General features: G+C 37.6%; 3 protein-coding genes across 9 annotated transcripts in view; 1 reads left to right on the forward strand and 2 right to left on the reverse strand.

Annotated features, from left to right (window-relative positions):
• The window catches only part of LOC134871574 (prolyl 4-hydroxylase subunit alpha-2-like), a 26,857-nt gene extending 21,553 nt beyond the window's left edge, over positions 1 to 5,304 (reverse strand). For all 3 annotated transcript variants that reach the window (XR_010166710.1, XM_063894322.1, XM_063894323.1), the window contains exon 1: positions 5,165 to 5,304. The gene's annotated coding sequence lies outside the window, so the exon portion shown is untranslated. The remainder of the gene's footprint in view (positions 1 to 5,164) is intronic.
• Positions 4,784 to 12,639, forward strand: LOC134871576 (15-hydroxyprostaglandin dehydrogenase [NAD(+)]-like). Of its 5 annotated transcripts, XM_063894326.1 has the most exons (8): positions 4,784 to 4,804; positions 9,004 to 9,145; positions 9,757 to 9,880; positions 9,989 to 10,095; positions 10,210 to 10,306; positions 11,026 to 11,102; positions 11,219 to 11,376; positions 11,946 to 12,639. In XM_063894326.1, the coding sequence occupies exons 2-8, from the start codon at positions 9,053 to 9,055 to the stop codon at positions 12,061 to 12,063; spliced, it is 774 nt and encodes a 257-aa protein (XP_063750396.1). In that variant the 5' UTR covers positions 4,784 to 4,804; positions 9,004 to 9,052; the 3' UTR covers positions 12,064 to 12,639. The 5 variants fall into 5 exon arrangements, with proteins under 5 accessions (XP_063750396.1, XP_063750395.1, XP_063750397.1 ...); XM_063894325.1 differs by lacking the exon at positions 4,784 to 4,804 and having other exon boundaries at positions 8,962 to 9,145; XM_063894327.1 differs by lacking the exon at positions 4,784 to 4,804 and having other exon boundaries at positions 8,962 to 9,145; positions 11,219 to 11,270.
• Positions 12,640 to 12,745: 106 nt separating this feature from the next.
• Positions 12,746 to 18,022, reverse strand: LOC134871575 (15-hydroxyprostaglandin dehydrogenase [NAD(+)]-like). The gene is made up of 7 exons (XM_063894324.1): positions 17,836 to 18,022; positions 17,212 to 17,335; positions 16,534 to 16,640; positions 16,348 to 16,444; positions 15,891 to 15,967; positions 13,307 to 13,464; positions 12,746 to 13,092 (listed from the first exon to the last, which is right to left on the reverse strand). The coding sequence occupies exons 1-7, from the start codon at positions 17,926 to 17,928 to the stop codon at positions 12,975 to 12,977; spliced, it is 774 nt and encodes a 257-aa protein (XP_063750394.1). The 5' UTR covers positions 17,929 to 18,022; the 3' UTR covers positions 12,746 to 12,974.
• Between the last annotated feature and the right edge of the window lie 358 nt (positions 18,023 to 18,380).

An 18,380-nucleotide genomic window follows, 5' to 3' on the forward strand; every position in this document is an offset into this window, starting at 1 on the left:
GAGTTTTTGGTGCGGGGCTGTACACTGGCTTTAAAACAAATAAGAAGCCACTAACCATGCTTCCAAAAATATTTTACAGATGTGCCTCAAAATGCTAACTGCTAGGAGGGTCCTTTGCTAAACAAAAATGGGATAACTTTTAAGAAGAAATAAGGAAAGGCAGAAAACTTCATCAATGTTAAAAATAATGTTGAAAAGAAAGGACTGATGCTTTTAAATCAGTTTTAGCATTAACAAGTATAGTCATTTGCTGGAGTGTACCACATTGGGAGTTGGACTGGACCAAAGATATTAGAGCGTCACACATTTGGTCTTATCTTTTGGCCTATTTTATAAGTTTTCTAAACAAAGAGAAGTCATTTTATCTCCTGACATGATGTAGGAGAGCTGCAGGGCTGTCCTAACTTGTTGAGAGCAGGTGGGGAACGGCAGCCACTCCTACATACTCAACAGAAATAAAAACAATGCTTCATTCAATATAATCACAACTCCTTGATGGTTTTGAATGCTTACTTTGACTCTTTGCAAGTTGTACTTCATTTAACATAAGAAAAAATAACTACAACTAGCCTCTCTTGCTATGCATATTCAATAACTTTCCATTACCTAACATGATTGTTATAAAAGACTAAGCACAGCATTTGGTTATGAATGCATGATCATTTTGGATCAGTTGTCTTGGGTGCATGTGGACAAACAGACAATCCTCCAACATGAAAAAAGACCAACTTCAAAGAAATAGCATCATCTAAAAATCACCTTTCACTGTATGCAAGGGATGCTTTTCCATGTATTAAAACTAGCTTTTGCTACATCAATTTGCCAAGATTCCCCAAACATACATGTTATTGTGTTGACTGTAGATCAGAACTAGGAGAAAAAAAACACAAAGAACATCACAGGTGTAATTTTCTTTGCATTAAGTGAACTGTGAAAAAAGTCAAACTATAAAGCTTCATGAAGGGCTCTGAAGTCTAAGGGAAATGGTTTCTTACTGGTAACACTTAAGCCTTCAGAGACTTGCCAATGAGTGCTTTTGGTTTGCTAAATGAGTACCAGCCCAGAAAACGATAACCATAGTCCTACATTACAAATAACAGGACCAAATCTCTCTCCTTGTAATTTACAGCCTGTGTGATGGTTCAGCCCAAACACAGACAGCCTGTTGTTGAAGATTGTAACACCCATGTCACATTCCTGGAAAGAAGCCAATTACATTGACAACCCCACGTTCCAGCCTCCTGACCCCGGCCTGGCAAATGTAAGGAACAGCAATGAGGACAGCTGGGATATTATATGACGGGTCACAGGAGGACAGGCCCAGTCAGCTGTATTTTTAACATGGACAGTACAACACGTCCTTTATGTGCTGCAGAGCTGTGTTGTGGTGAATAAAGCTCAAAGGCAACAATAATCCTTCAACTATTTCTTCAAAATAAAACCATGGAGGTCAGTTGAATAATCTTTAACACAACCTTACTGGAGGAAAAGACATATCCATACTCCATACTTAGTGCGTAATGATGAACACCACCCACAGGAGACGCTTTCAAGCCAAATACAGGGTTCGAGTTGCTCCAGAATGGGGGTGTGGCTCCAGATGAGAGATAAGAAACAACTGTTATTCTCTGAAAAGCAGGGAGGCTTCAAGGTCTGCAATGGAGAAAGAGTTTCTGAGGAGCAAGTGTTTACTTTTACAGTAATCTTTGCAGCATCTGTAGTGGTCATCTTCTTTCCTGCTTCGTTTCTCACTCTCAGAGAGAAAATCCTGGCTGGTACAACCAACAGCTGTCTGGGTTACACAAGTGCCAGTAAGGGAAATTGTAAAAACGATTTGTCAGTTTTGTGGTAAGCAGATACAAAAAAAAACATATGTCAGGAGGTCTGAAAACAACTGAAACATAACACTTTTCTGATCCTTTTATTCCTTGAGAGGTGAAGAGTATCATTTCATATCAAAATCAAATAATAGCAGTGCCAACAAGCAAACACTGATGAGTAAGAGAGCATCAGCAAGACAACTGAAACAAATGGATCCCTTATGTTGCTAACAACTATTCCAGACATTTTTTAACTTTGAATTATTGTAGGAAACATTTCCTACACACTCAACTTGGCTTTTTAGAAGCACATCTTTAGAATATGTTCAACATGTAGTATATTGAATATTGAACTACTTAACATAGTTTCATTTAACAGAGCTGACAAAGACACACTTTCAAACCAAGGATTCCAAATTGCTTGTAAACGCATCATAGCAGTTCACATGTTTACATTACATTTCAGCAAAGACCAAGTCCAGTATTTTAATAAAACTATAGTCAGGAATAAGAAAGTACTTGAATGCCGTTAAACTTGAATCCTCATAGTTTAAATGAGATGGTCACAAACTCTTCTACACAAGTTTTGTACTAAGATAAGCATAAACGGTTGACGCTAAACGGGCATTTTTTTTAACAATGTTAATCAGCAGGAAGGGCTGTTATGCACCCACCAGGCACAGGCTTAAACAAAACATGGGCACACAAATTCCAGCCAACACTTGTGTGCAGATTGCATATGTTATAATACTCCACATACGTGCAAAGATAATATCCACAGGCTGCGAACATGCTCAGACAATTCAGAGAGATTTAACTTGCTTCACTGGCAAAGAAAATGAATCAAAATGTTTTACTTGAAACGTGTCATTGCTGCTGCTCTTTGCATTTCAGTTACACAGAACAGTGTGTGTTCAATCACACTTAACTCGTCTTACATCAATATAAACCTTTTACAGATTATCACACAGTACATTCAAGATATTTGGCTTTGGACAGGATATTGCATTTTTTATTAATTATTTGATAAGGCAGCAGATGTCCTGAGTGGTTGGTCTCACAGTCCACTGATAAGGCAAAACCAAACTAAGAGAACATATGATGCTTTGACTTTCACTTCCATTCAACATCACATTAAAGAGGTATTACAGACACCGTTTTTTAGTTTTGTAGCAATTCTGCAACTTCATACAGCCAGCCTAAGAAAAGAAAGATTGCTGTCCCTGCTTTGACATATCAGAAGTGAGCATTTCCAACATATCTTGGCTGACATGTGAACTACACAACATTTAGTTTTGCTCTGGACAAAAGCTATACGAAATGAGTGTGTAGCCCTATAAAATATCAGGATGACAGGGTAAAAAAAATCTCTAAATATAGTTAAAGGCTAAACAGATTTCTAGGTTGAGATCCAAGATTTCTGCTGAACATATGTGGTTGACATTAAGGAAAATTTGTTTCAGATGCTATGAAAGCTTCAACATCTCAAAGTCAACTTTATTGTCAATGTGTGTGTAACAGACAGAAAGATCGAAATGCTGTTTCTCACAGTCCCGAGGTATTAAATAAAAAATAAATATATATATATATGTACAGTATTTGCATACATTATTATATACACATAGACTATCTGCAGCTACATTGTAGCTTAACAAAGGCAAGATGTATTTATCTTCTAAATGTGTCCCAGAACGTTGTACTAAACATCCCAACGTGGCAGCTAGGCCATAGAAGCCTGCGAGTAATCTATTACCAGATTGCTGAGGTGCAAAGATGTTCATTTCAACCTGGTATGAGCTCAATCATAGCACAGAGTTACTGATTACAGGGCGTGAGCAATATATTAACACAAAGAGACAGACAGGCTTGAAGAAGCATGCTTTAGTTTACATAAGCAACCACACACACACACACACACACACACACACACACACACACACACACACACACACACACACACACACACACACACACACACACACACATACAGGGTAATAAAATACACCATTCCCTTGCAAAGCTTGTTCTGGTATGCAAACACTGAAGCCTCATAAAAAAAATGTTTTGATTTTTTTTAAAAAGGATAATGTCAATCACACAGACATTTAGATAAGCATGGCTTCAATATTTTAAATAAAAACCAGATTCAGGCACTTTGGGCAAAGAATATGTATAAAGAGAAGGGGGAATCATCAGACTGAGACACACATAACCTAATAACGTACTCTTGTTTCAGTTGTATCTAGCAAGACATCAGTCCCTTTAGAGTGCATGTCACCTGACTGATAGCTCAATTACTACTGACAGATTTATGACATCGTTCCATTTGGTGCCCTCCATCTATACACAACCCAATAGCTGCCATTTCCCATTAGTGCCATTATACTACACATAAATCACTGCAGGGCAAAATTCGCCTAGCGTGCATGCAACCTTTCATTCTGGGGATGTGTGTACAGTGATATATTGTGGCATTTGACAAGGGCGGACAGAGACTATGTCTAGGATACTAAATATAAAATCGTCAGCAACATGTTTTTTCAAAAGCCAGTGTCCTCTTACTTTGAACCATCACCACAGATCACGGTTGACACTTTTTCTATTGGGATTTGTTTTGTAGAAAGTAGTTCCAATAAAAACATATTGATATGATGAGTGTGAACCGACTTTTTAAGAAAAACTGACATATATGATATCAAACCTGACTTTTGTTGTAAAGTGTGGTTAGGTAACAATGGTAAACAGCACTAACATTGTCACAGAAAAAGGACTTCGCCCTGCGCCTTGCCTTGCAGACCCCGACTATGTACAGCTGGATAGTAGCCGTCCCAGTGACGTCAGACCGTTGTTTCTAGAAATCCCCGACACTCTCAGCTCTTTCAGGTCTCATGTGTGTCCTTATGATAGCCTAAATTAAATGTACAAAAGATGTATCCTACTGCGCCAACATTCAAAAAGTCGTGTCACCGTCCCCTTTGAAGAATGTGAGTATTAAACAATGACATGTAACCAAACTGTCACTGAGATGCTCTGCCACGAAGTTCTAGCCATGTTTCTAAACTTTCTCCACTTCAGCAACATTGTAACATGCACCTCCCGGAGGCTTACAATGAAACCAAAATGTCGGAAATAACACACCTCCAGAAATAACGAGTCCTTAACCTTCTCGGTATCACACGGTTTTTAAGTTTCTGGTGTTAGGCTTCCCCTCCAAAAAAAAGCCCGTTGGACCCAGTTATTGACAACTATCCCAGCATGTTCGGTAATGCACGCTAGCTAAGCGAATCAGCCTCCCTCCAGTGACGTAAAGAAGAGCTTAGACACAATATTAGATGTGATCTTACCTGTATTCTCTTAGGTCTTTAAATGTAAGCTCACACTTGAGTATGTGGACGCAATTTTACTTGGTACTCAGGGGTTATGAATAGGACAGAGAGGGGGTTCAGACCGACGCTGCCACGTACAGAACCTTTCGGTGGGGGCTGACCGTAATGCTGGGAAAAGACGCGCAGGGACATTCTTCATATAGATTGATTGCACTGTACTCGAGTGCACCTGATACGCAGATGTAACAGAGGTGGAAGAAGTACTCAGATCTTGTAAGTATAAAGCAAAAGTAGAAGTACCAGAGTGTAGGAATACTATGTTACAAGTAAAAGACCTGCATGGAAAATGTTACTTAAGTAAAAGTACAAATGTAGTGTCAGCTAAATGTAGGCTACTTAAAGTACCAAAAGTAAAGGTGCAGGTTCAGGTTCAGGTTTAGGTTGTTTTATTTATATCCGTAGGTAGATTTGGTTTGCAAATAAAAAGACAAGGGATCCATCCTGACACTTTAAAAAAACAAACACAGACAACAGACACATCTCTAATAAAAGGACTAATAGAAGTACATATAAAAGTACAAGTACATCCTGCTCCGTCAAATCTCAAAACATTTAAAAACATGGACATGTATGGACATTCAAAATTCATAAATAAATAGATAAATAGCCATCTGTGTGAAGCTCCTATGATCCTATGATTTATTAATTTGTGCAATAGCTGCTGGGATGAAGCTGTTTTTATACCGCTTAGTTCTGCTCTTTGGGACAACTAACCTCTGGCCCGAAGGAAGAAGCTTCAACGCTGAGTGCAGAGGGTGGGAGTCATCGTCTACTATGGAGCTGGATAACCGCTGTAACTAACTGTAAAAGTAATCATTCTGCAGATTGGCCCATTTTAGAATAATATATTATATGTTTTGATAAATTATTAATCCACATCTGCAAAGTAACTCACTATGTTAAATAAATGTACTAGAGTGAAAGTCCACTTTTTACCTATGAATTGTAGGGTAAAAGTACAAAGTATTATAGAATAAAGTACTCAAGCACTTAAAAATGGTACTTAAGTACAGCACTTGAGTAAATGCACTTAGTTACTTTACACCACTGACAAAGATCACATACCTAACTAGAATTAGTAACACCACAATGTATTCTGTTACAGGTAAAAGTAAAACATGTTACCCCAGTAAAGGTATACAAGTTTTGGAATTCAAATGTATTTGATCAAGTGGCCCAATACAAATAAACATATTAAATGATTTGACTATTTGACGTTAATGTCTTTCTTTACCTACTGCCTGTAAACTGTATGGATCATTTAATAGAAGTAGTACAAATCGTACTTAATAGATTATCGGTGGATTATTAATGTATTATTTATATGAATGAATGCATGCATTCAAAGCAACTAAAGCTGTCAAATAAAAACTGTAAATAGTACAATATTTACTTCTGAAATAAAACTGAGAAGAGTAGGAGTATGGTTCTATAAAAATGCATTATATTTGATCTGTTTTGTGTGTAAAATCTGATCCTGCAAAACAGCTAGTAAGCTGCAAGATAATAAAAGTCAAATAATAATGTCCCTCCTAAATATAGAGGACTTTTTAAAATGTTGTTTAAGCAAAAGTATGGTGAGTGAAAGTGATTGAAAAAAAAAAAATAAAAATACTTTGGTTGTAGACCTGAGTCTTACTTCCTAGTGTCTCGTTTATTTATCTGAAGAAAGCTTCGTGCAACAATCAAAGTATGGTAACAGATGATAGACATTCAAAAGCATTTGTGCCTTTTCATTCAATCTTTTAGGATGTTTACGGTAATGTAATGCATGCACTTTGTCACGTTTACAATCTGTTCTCTGACTTGCACTTGTGTGGAGACCATCTGGAGAAAGAAAAAAAACATCTGCTCATGGCTTTTCAGTTATCTCCTGTTACAGTAGTTTCTGTTTTCTGTTACTGTGCTCTACCTGGCTCTGCTATTTCTGTAGCCTATTATGTGTCTAGTGGGAGAAATGGTACTTAATTAACACCCAATTAAGTCGAAAACACCTAATTAAAGCTAGCAGGATTGTAGGAGAGCCTTTGCTGTAGTGTAGCAACATATGTGGCAGGCTGAGGCACATCTGATGAAATACTTATTATGATTGCACAATCCCCACAAATAACAGTATATTTATAAAAACTCTTCTCTTTGCATTACAGTTATGAAGATTCAACACAAGCATGAAATTCTCATCTGTTCATTTTCAGTCTGAGGTTCCTCACAAAAGGACAACATATTTGTGATTACTTGGGATAATAAATCTCCCTCTCTCTGGCCAGATGTGTGATAGATTACATCATGTTGGTTCATTGTAGTAAAGGTGACTTGCTACTACTAAAGATATGCACAAAAACGTGTTTTGTTATATAATATATAATATAGTTGTATTTATTGTATTAAATGTGTCATCGCAGAATAGCCAGCATTGACTCAAGTAACAACGAGTCATGATATGGAAGAGAACAAATGAAACAAGAGAATGGGGCATGTTCTGTTTAAGTGTTCACATTTAAAGATTGGGTTTAAAACAAAGATCAGGTTAATCCGTCGCCATAGTGCCGATTGAAGTGATGTTGATCAATTATCTTGTTTTGAGCCACAGTGACACCTGCTGGCAAAACATCCATTCAAAGTGTCCAGGAGATGTTTGCCCTTATATTAATATGAATAACATTGCATGTCAGAAATCATATAAATCTTATAGGCCTGGAGAGTATTTTTAGAAATCCAAGTAGAAATCCAAAATACAATGTGTCAAAGTGTGCAATTAATTTCTTAATGATTAATAACGTCTTTTAAGAAAATAGGTTTAACACTAGACCCACCAACATTCCATTACTCCTACAACCGCCGAGGGGTCAAACCTCGCAGAGAAATAATTTTTCAAACATTTAATTTGTAGGTTTTCATCATTTCCTTATGTACTAAGTAGGACTTAACAAAAAAGATTACAGTAACTTTGGAAAATAACATGGGAAAAATAAACTGAGCGCTCTCTTTTCCTCTCTCCCCCTCCGGACAGCCGTCCGTATCCATCCCATGCAGCTCGCTGATCCTGCAATAAGTGACCCGGCATTAAAGAATAACATATTTATAAATAGTTCAGGTTGTTCCAAAGGTGGATAAAAATGGCTAACTTAGCAAATTAATGTGTTTGCAATGTCTTTGGCTCCTCTTGTAAAATGAACCCACTTGATTTTTCCATGCCCAGTTTTTGACTAATTGTAGAGGCTAAGCCAACACTTTAAACCTCTGAGGATCCGCTATCTTGGGGTAAATTACGTACACAAAGTTTGCCAGGTGAATAAAAGTCCAATACAAAGTTTCCAGTCAAATGCAGTCCATTTATTTCCTTTTCACTGTTGTCCATTTAACTTGCTTCATTTTCTCATTCACCATATACATAATATTATGGTTCACACAATACCGTAAGCAAATGTTTGTAATCCTCTCTGTGTGTGTGTGTGTGTGTGTGTGTGTGTGTGTGTGTGTGTGTGTGTGTGTGTGTGTGTGTGTGTGTGTGTGTGTGTGTGTGTGTGTGTGTGTGTGTGTGTGTGTGTGTGTGTGTGTGTGTGTGTTCTCCGTGTGTGTTGTTACTACCTTTATACCCACAGTGTAATTTGGTTCCTACAATAACATAATAGGAGACCTTTAACCTGGTTGATTGTTAAGTCAAGGCTTGTTAATATTTATCTTTATGGTTTCATTTGGTTCATCACTTTCTAGGAGGGTACCGTCTCCTCCCTTTATAAAAGCACAATACCATCTCAATTCACCGTTCTTTCATCATTTGATCTATCCCTTTCCAGTAGGTCCCATACGGCTGACCACTTCCTCCCTTCTGATTAAACACCTGAAATGGCTTTAAATGGTAAAATCGCCGTAGTGACCGGAGCAGCCCAGGGGATAGGAAGAGCAATAACAGAGTTGCTCCTGCAAAACGGTGCTAAGGTAAAGTTAAACTTATTTACGTGTCACAACCTGACATTTGTGTGTGCAACTGAGTTTGTGTTAAAGTGATTGCTTTTCTGTTGTATGGGAATCAGATCCTTGCACTGCATTAGTTGTGCAGGACTCTGGCCTTCCAGCTGAAATAGATTGATACTGTTAAATGCTTTAAACTCTTTATTAAATAACACAACTTTGGTTTGAAGCTTGAAGCTTTGTTCATTTCTCACTAGAAGGTGATTAAGTGTGGAATTTCACCACTCTTGGGACCTAAGATTGCCATAACTACACTGTAGCTACTGAGCATCTGACAATAAAAAACCCTTGAACCTTGAACCATATCATTAAATACAGTGTTTTTTTGCCATCAATGGCTAAGTTATAACTAGAGCATTTGTATACCATTTAAGGTTAGTGGTTCACTGGTGTACTTCAGAGTGCTTTGAAGTGGGCCATGGTGGTACTTCCAATTGGGTTAGATTAAATAAAACAATTATGTCATAAAAGACAATGATTGTAGGTGGTTCTGTGCTGCATTTATTATGGAAACAGTCCAAAATGGCAACCATTATGGCAGACATGATTGTATATCTGCTGTTTTTTCACTTGTTCAGGTTGCCCTCTTGGATGCAAATAAAACTAATGGGGAGAGTTTGAAGGAAGTCCTGGACAAACTGTTCGGAGAACAGACTACTCTCTTCCTACACTGTAATGTTGAATCAGAAGAGCAAATCAAAGGTTACACACACACTAACTTTTTGTTGGAGTTAGACATTTTGCCACTGGAAAACATGGCTGCTAGAGTTAAACTTTGCTGTAAGTAACTGTTTCATTGTCTGCTTCAAGCTGCCTTTCAGAAAACTCTGGGGACGTTTGGCAGAATAGACATCCTGTGCAACAACGCTGGCATCTTGAATGAAGAAGAGTGGGAGAAAACTATCTCCATAAACCTTGTGAGTATTTACTACTACAATACAACTTTTCAAAGGTTAAAAAGTCCTCACCTGGCAGCACTCTTCAATTTAAAATTACCCCAAGTGCATTGCAATAAACATTCTATGATGCAGGCCGCTGTTGTCAGGACGACCTACATGGCTCTGGAGCACATGAACAAGATGACTGGAGGTCAGGGAGGGGTCATCGTCAACACTGCATCCATGGCAGGTATGGCCCACAATGCATAATAATGGGGAGAGTGTAGAATATATTCAATCAAAGGCACAGAAATGCAATGATCCGGGTGTTTTGTTGTTTCCTGTTTTATTTTGAAATGTATTTTGTCCTTGTGTCTTGTCGTGTTTAACTTCCTGTCTTTGTGCTTTCCCACCTGTGTGACTGTATGATTGTGTTCAGCTGCTGGCCCTATGTTTCACCTGCGCTCTCCCACTGTTACTTGTCTCTGTGATTAGTCCTGTAATTATATATACCTATCTTCCCCACTGTTCTTTGTCAGTTCCTGTCTTGTTTCCCCGAGGTCCTGCTTGTGTTTCTGACCTTGTTCCTCGTGCCCCCCGATCTGTATTATTCAGTTTTCCTTTGTTTATGTTTTACTTTGCTTGGTCTAGTTCCCATTTTTGTATCAGCTTTATTTCATTCAAATCTTGCTTTTTGCTTATTCTTGCCTCCTCTTTTACTGTGTTTGGGTTCAACATCTTGTTAAAACCTTGACAAGAAAACACGAACATTTTTAATTCTAACCTTGAAACACTGTAACTGGTGAAAGCATTCATCTCTGTCCCATCTCGGATATGACATTAGTGCATTAACCAATAAATTACTGCATGAAAACAAAAGTATGTTAACGATAACCCACATCTTTCAAGTCTCCTACCGATAAAAGCTGCCCATCTTTTTGTCTGACTGATATCACCCACATCCTGCAGGTCTGGGTCCTCTAAAATGCTGTCCAGTCTATACAGCCACCAAACATGGAGTGGTCGGCTTCACTCGAGCCATGGCCGTAAGGGTTTTTTACGATCTATTTTATTGATAAAGAAAAGAACATCATGGCCTTTATTTCCAGGTATGATACATTCTGAGCATTTAAGGCCTCATGATTTGGATGTGTTTTTATAGGCTGCTTCTACTGCCGCAGGCTACGGTATACGATTCAACGCCATTTGCCCAGGTTTGGTCAAAACTGAAATGCTGTCCAGTCTGTCGAACAAATTGGGACAATTTTCCCACCTAGCCGAAGAAACCAATACAATAATTGCAGACAAAAAGATGTTGAAGTGAGCTGATTTTCTTTTATTTAATCAAACCTATTTTACGTCCAATATCTATGGTGTTCATGTTGTACATTCAGTTACTATTTCTCTATATAGCTTTGTTATAGGGGCAAAGTCTGCCATGTTTACTGTTCACACTCATTACACCTGGTCAGAGCTGTATTACACAAAGGGGCATATTCTGTCTGCTACACAATAAAAGCTTTCAACTGGCCAAACAGGTTCTTTTTGATTGTGAAGCAGCCTTAAGAAACGTAGTGTATTTGTCATCACTATTATTAATTGATTATATTGAGTTTGTTTGCCTGCAAAAATAGTAAGACCCCTGAAATCTAATCCTTATTTTATTTTATCTTTGACAATGTGCTTGGATTGAGTTTTTTTTAACATCTTATTCCTTTACCTCTAAATAAGACTTATTTTCTAAAATAATTCAAAAGTGTACAAGGAAATTGAAGTCGTTTAAACTAACACATTTGGAAACAGGACATAAAAAGCTCATTTGTGTAGTACATGTTACAATATTGTTTGCTTGCTTCTTCTGTTAAATCCCTGTATCTTTTTTCTTTCAGTGTGACTGAGGTAGCTGATTGCCTCCTCGAGCTTGTGACAGATGAGACTAAGAATGGAGAGGCCTTACAAGTTAGATGCAATGGAAAGAAATACATGACATTCCCTGTTTTTACCTAAAAGGTAATAAGATAACAGACGGACCAACAAACCCGCTGACTGACCTGTAATGTTTCACACTACTCTAATCTGCTTAAAAATGTTTCATCATGTTATAGTAATTGCAAATAATCGCTTCCGTTGTACCAGTAAAATGATCTGTTAAATCCTTCTTCACATCTGATCATCTAGAATATAAAATGGGTTTTTTAAATTGTTTTAAATGTATAGTCGATGGATGGATGGATAGTCTATAAAAAAAATAACAACCTTATGTTATTAATAAATGAATGAAACCTTACATAACTTTGTTTTACAGTAATTTGCTCACTGAAATATCTTCAAGATGCAAAGTTTTGCTTGTTTGGGCTTTGCCGTCTGACTCGATTTCAACATTTTGCATAAATATTTAAGGCAGCATACTTAAAAGTGGTTTTAAAAGAGGTAATGCCTCATATTAATGCCACATGTAATCTGTCCACTCATTCCTTTTGCTATCGTGTTAATGCGTGTTTGTTCTCCCCGTAAACAGACCCAGGAAATATAAGCAAATAGTTTTTAAACATAAATTATTTATTATACATCTATTTGAACACATATGGTTGTGTGTGTATTCATCTATCTATTACTATTGTAATGTAGTATTTTTGAAGACCGGCAATGCTACTTTTACAAAAGTAAAGGGACACACTAGGCACAAGAGAAAAATACGATATTTTATTTCAGCATTACCTAAAGTACTAGAAAAATTCATGAAAGAAGAAGAAGAGGCAACAGTGGACAGCTTAGACTTCCCCTGTACATTTTCGACAATATTAGCACATTTCAGATCAAATTTGTCTGATGTAGTTGTAAACAAAGGCACTTGAGGCATTTAGTTATACTACAATACCTGCCAATGCTGGTGTTGTGGATTTAATTTTAGAGAGCCTCTAACTGAATGATGGAAAAGTTATGTATTGTTTCCCTTTAGGAATCAACATCAAGGCCTCTCCATTCTTCGTCTCGTCTTTCACCAGCTCCAGGACGCACTCTGCAACCTCAGACGTACTGAAATGAAAAAGGTACATTGATTTTAATTAATATGCCTGTAACCGGTATCACACATGGTCACGATAATGTCTAACATGTGTAGTCATAGAGGAGTCTAAAAATGATGGAATTATTATCTATGTGGTATCTAAGGTTATACAATGTTGCATACAATTTTGATTTTTGTGAGCCTTAGTACATTCATTAACAAATCAACACGAGCAAGACTCACTTTAATACCCCAAACTTGTCTTCAATCTGTTTAGCTGCATCAGCCAGGTGGGAGAATTGCCCAAGACGTGATGCAGTATTGACGAAGAGATCAGTTTGGACAAAACTTGGGCAAAGCGCGTTGAACCGTATGCCATAACCTGAAGCGGTAGAGGCAGCCTAGGAAAAAACCCACATACACACTATTTAGAATCAACTTCCAGAAGCACAATGTTTAAGACAGTAAAGGAAAAAGCTGTCTCATTCAGGCAAAAACAAGCCTGTACAATGTCAAAGCAGTTAGTATAATTTGCATTGATTCCCACCTATATGTGGGCACTGCAATATGACTGTACATGCACTTAAAAAACACTTTAATTGTCTTCTTGTACACAGATATTAACTTAAGCTTTGCCTCATTTTGGATACCTCCCTGCACACTACAATGGGAGTTTCGATTGGATAGTGTTGTCATATCACACCAGCTGCTTGGAGTGAGTATTGCCGATATTAGCCAGCTAGCTAGATGACAACATTATCGTTCATGATACCAGAGATGGGGGACTCGAGTCTAGTGACTTGACTCGAGTCAGACTTAAGTCGCCAGATTGAGGACTTGTGACTTGCTTGATCAACAGTGAGAAAAGACTCGACTTGACTTGGACTTGCTACTCATGACTTGAGACTTGACTTAGACTTGCATGCAATGACTCGACAAGTCATTGCTGTCTTGGTTAATTGGTGAATAATAATAATAAAAAATATTTTCGATTGGATGTTTCCTGTTGCATGTGGGCGAACCTGGCAACCAGTAATCTCTACTAGGTGATGCGCCCGCCATCTACAGTAGAGCGGTCGGGGTTTGGAAGATGGAAGGTGCTACCAGTTCTGCTGCTACTGCAGCCAGTGTTCCCAAAATCATAAAATTTGGATTTAAAGACTATTCAACTCAACAAAAGAAACGATTCGCCGTGTGCAAGGTGTGTAGCGCAAAGAAAAGTACTACACAAAGAAAAGTAAGTAATGTCTCTAGCTAATTTCACATTATTTTTAATCTAACGTTAGCTGGCAGCTAACATCCCATCTCCATCAGTCAAACGTGACAAGAGCTTACTGTTTGCATCACATTAAGTTTTAATCATGTTGACTTAGTTTCACATTGATCCCGCCTATCAAATAACAGACAATCTGACTGAAATACGGCAGTTTATCTGAAATTGCCAGATTGATTCACTTGGCAGATCAGGCCTAGCTAGCGCTAGTTGCTAGTCCAAAGTCTACCACATCAATGTAGCTGTTAGCTTGTTAGCGCTAGCTGCTTTTTTTTTGTTAAATCATATATAAAGTATAACAGCCAAACAACATGCACAAACCCTATTACTGTAAATGTATGTATAAGTATATGATATATGAGAGATGTATGACATAAATGAGAAATGGGCCACTTTCAAGAGTAAATCGTAGTATATAACATAGAAGTGTCTCCATTTCATTTCCGTATGGTATTTATTAATGGAATATTATGCAATGAAAACATGAGCTAAAAGTAGTTTTTTTGCACTTCTCCCCTCTGTCTAGATTTGAAGAGTACATCACTACTAAGGACACATTTGACACCAATAACAATGATATCGCAGTTTATGACTTCAAGAACTCCAAGCAATACCTACAGCTTTAATCATCCACAGCAGAGTGAGAGAGTGAGGCCTTTTTGAAGGAGTAGTGGACATAGAAGTTGTATTTGTTCAAGTTCATTCCTTCTTGCACTTCTTTGTCTTCTGTCTTTTGCAACACATTAAAAAAAAGGACTGTCTTTTGCAACATATTGAAAAAATGGTTGTAAATAAAAGGAAGTGGTTTGCTGCTGTTCCCAAGATAAACTACTGTGTTGAGTACTCTGTCTGGTAATTATTGTTTGGTACACCAGGCCCTGTAGTCGTTCCTAGTAATTCTGATCCTGCTGGTCCTAGTGAGTATTTATAATTATTCTTTAGCCTTATATCCCCTTCCTCTATTTGTTAGCCCTTTTGTGCAAATGAGGGCTACATAAAACTTAGGCTGCAGTCTCTTAAAGTTTTAAGATGGTTGTCTTCCAGCTTATTATATTTCTATGACTTGACTTGTGACTTGCTTGACCTAAGCTATGACTTGACTTGACTCGACTCTCACAAAAATGACTTGAGACTTGCTTGAGACTTGAAGGTTAAGACTTGAGACTTGCTTGAGACTTGCATATGTGTGACTTACTCCCATCTCTGCATGATACATTGCAGTCTGCTAAATTAACCCAATAAAATTAACTGTGTTTTTTGTCATCAACAGTTTTGTATTGTTGCATGTTTATTGTATCTAAAAAAACACACTTGTACCCTTTATTTGTATAGAGCTGTGTCCCAAAACGTTTGTTACATAGCCAAGATGTTGACCTTTGAGGGTTTGAGGAGTCCAGCGTTCCACACTCTTTTTGATCACTTTGCATTATCTGAGGACTCATAGTGCGCTGCATTTTGACATATTTGTGTGAAAGCATTTTTGTCATCAATAGTGTGTACTTGTGTTGATATAAAGTACACACTATTGACTTTCTTCTGGGAAACCATGCTTACCGCCATGGCTCGAGTGAAGCCGACCACTCCATGTTTGGTGGCTGTATAGACCGGACAGCTTATTAGAGGACCCAGACCTGCAGAATGTGGGTGTTCAGTCAGACAAGAGTTTTCTTCCAGATTTTACAACAGGTAAGTCAATTATATACAGTGATTTTGAGGGTGAATTATTTTTTTAAATTATAAACTCTTTATTAACTTTTAGCTGTAATGAATATATCTTTTCCATATGCAGTCCTTGGTCTGAAGGCTTAATTCTTTGTGGACCCAATTTTTTTGTTTTGCACCATGTATGCATGTAATGTAAATAAAGTGTCATTCTCGTGTGCAAATGTTTTTTTTTTTTTTCTATCTGACTGTTTTCTGCCAATTTTGAGGATTCTGAGTTAAAATAATTGTTTAATAATGAACAGTAACCGTTTCGTGTAACAAAGAACTTATCTTGTTTGGTCTTTACCTGCCAAAGATGCAACGTTGACGATGACCCCGCCCTGACCTCCATTCACCTTGCTCATGTGCTCCAGAGCCAGGTAACTCATCCTGATAACACCCATCTAAAACATAGAATAGTTGAATGTGGTGTAAACAGCTATCATTTAGCATAATAGCAGCCAGATGCGGAGTGCTTCTCTCTACCACTTACAAGGTTTATAGCGACAGTTTTCTCCCACATTTGCTCATTCAGCAGGCCAGCGTTGTTGCACACGATGTCTATCCCACCAAAGGTTTCTGCTGTTTTCTGCAAAGCAGCTGAAGATCAGAAACCAGTTTTAAGTTCACTTTTCATTTCAGAACCATGTGATACTTTCCCTCTTATATGGCTCAAATTGTACATTTCTTAGTGTGGCATAATTCACTTAAGGGATGGCAATGGTTTTTCAGCTTATTGATTAATGGTTACAATTTTGGTAATCCCTTGATCTTTAAATTAAAAACAAAAGTCCATAAAACGACTGCTGTAGATTCTGTTCAGATAGTAAACTAAATGATTTGGTTTTTTTTGGATAGTTGGATAAGACATTTGATCTTAAACTTGCATGAATACAAATAATCAACTTTGTGAGATTTTAGCAATATTTTCATCCCAAAAAAGGTTTCCAGTGGGATGTGTTAGCTTCATGCATGTGTTGTTTGTTTATTTCAATAAATAACATTCCAGCTGTGGTTGTCTCTTAAGTACCTCCCCTATTTCCTTACTTTGTTTATCTTTGTGTGTGTGTATGTGTGTATGTGTGTATGTGTGTGTGTGTGTGTGTGTGTGTGTGTGTGTGTGTGTGTGTGTGTGTGTGTGTGTGTGTGTGTGTGTGTGTTTGCCTGCTACCTTTGATCTGCTCTTCTGATTCCACATTACAGTTCAGGAACAAAGTTCTGTCTTGCCCATATTGTTTGTCAAGGACCTCGATTAAACTCTTTCCAGCTGTTTCATTCACATCCAGAAGGACAACCTGGAAGAAATAAGATAAACACCTTGCTGAAAAAGTGTAGTCACAACATAGTAGGGCTAAATCTTTCCTTAAAATGTTCAGTCTTTGTTGAACCGCTTGATTCCACTTTACGATGATGTTGGAGGCTGTTGTGTAATTGATCCCTGTATGTCAATAAAGATACGCATGTTGCAGTCCTATATTATGTAAAATGTTAAGTTACAAAACTGGTTTACTTTGAAAGCAAGTTGAAATATGACTTCAATATTGGCAGACTTTGGAAGAAAATGTACATTTTAAGAATAGAAAAGACTGGTATTAGAATAGAATGTAGCAGGCTGTCGTATTTGTGTAAAAAAATAATGTAGGTTAAGCGAAATACAACAGAAACATGCAGATAGCCAGCCGTCAAAGATAAGTAAATGTATTATTTTAGTTGTTTTTCTCCACTGAATCATAGGCCAACATATTGAACATCTATGCAGGTAACTTCGATATGATCTCACACGATAAAGCTTTACCTTGGCACCGTTTTCCAGGAATATCTCCGTTATTGCTTTTCCTATTCCCATAGCTGCTCCAGTCACTATTGCGATTTTACCGTCTACTGCCATTTCAGCTGCTCAGTCAGAAACCAGGAGGCTCTCAGCTGAAGGCTCCCTGAAACGAAAAGACTGAGGAAACCAAAGAGACCAGGATTTAAAGTGACACCGCCCCTAATTTCCAATTTACCCATCATGTCGAAACATGACGAGGGTATGTGAGATGACTGTGAAACTGTATTCAGGTTTTACTTTGAAAGGACAGGAAAATATGTTTCACCATTAAAGCGAAAATCTTAGAAAGTGTTTTTCAATTGAGTATAAACTTTTTGTTGATTAAAAGTGGGCTGCTGAGAGCTCGTGGATGTGAAATCATCTTATATAAAACCAGACTTTCAGGAAGCACCTTCGTAAATATCAACAAATTGGTACAATAATATATATCGGTGTATAGTCTAACACACGTATACAAACCAATGCAAGTCAATTTATTCTTTCAACTAATACGACTTAGGGAGTTGGGG

Source organism: Eleginops maclovinus, chromosome 11, assembly GCF_036324505.1.
Source record: "Eleginops maclovinus isolate JMC-PN-2008 ecotype Puerto Natales chromosome 11, JC_Emac_rtc_rv5, whole genome shotgun sequence".
In the NCBI taxonomy this organism is placed as follows: Eukaryota; Metazoa; Chordata; class Actinopteri; order Perciformes; family Eleginopidae; genus Eleginops; species Eleginops maclovinus.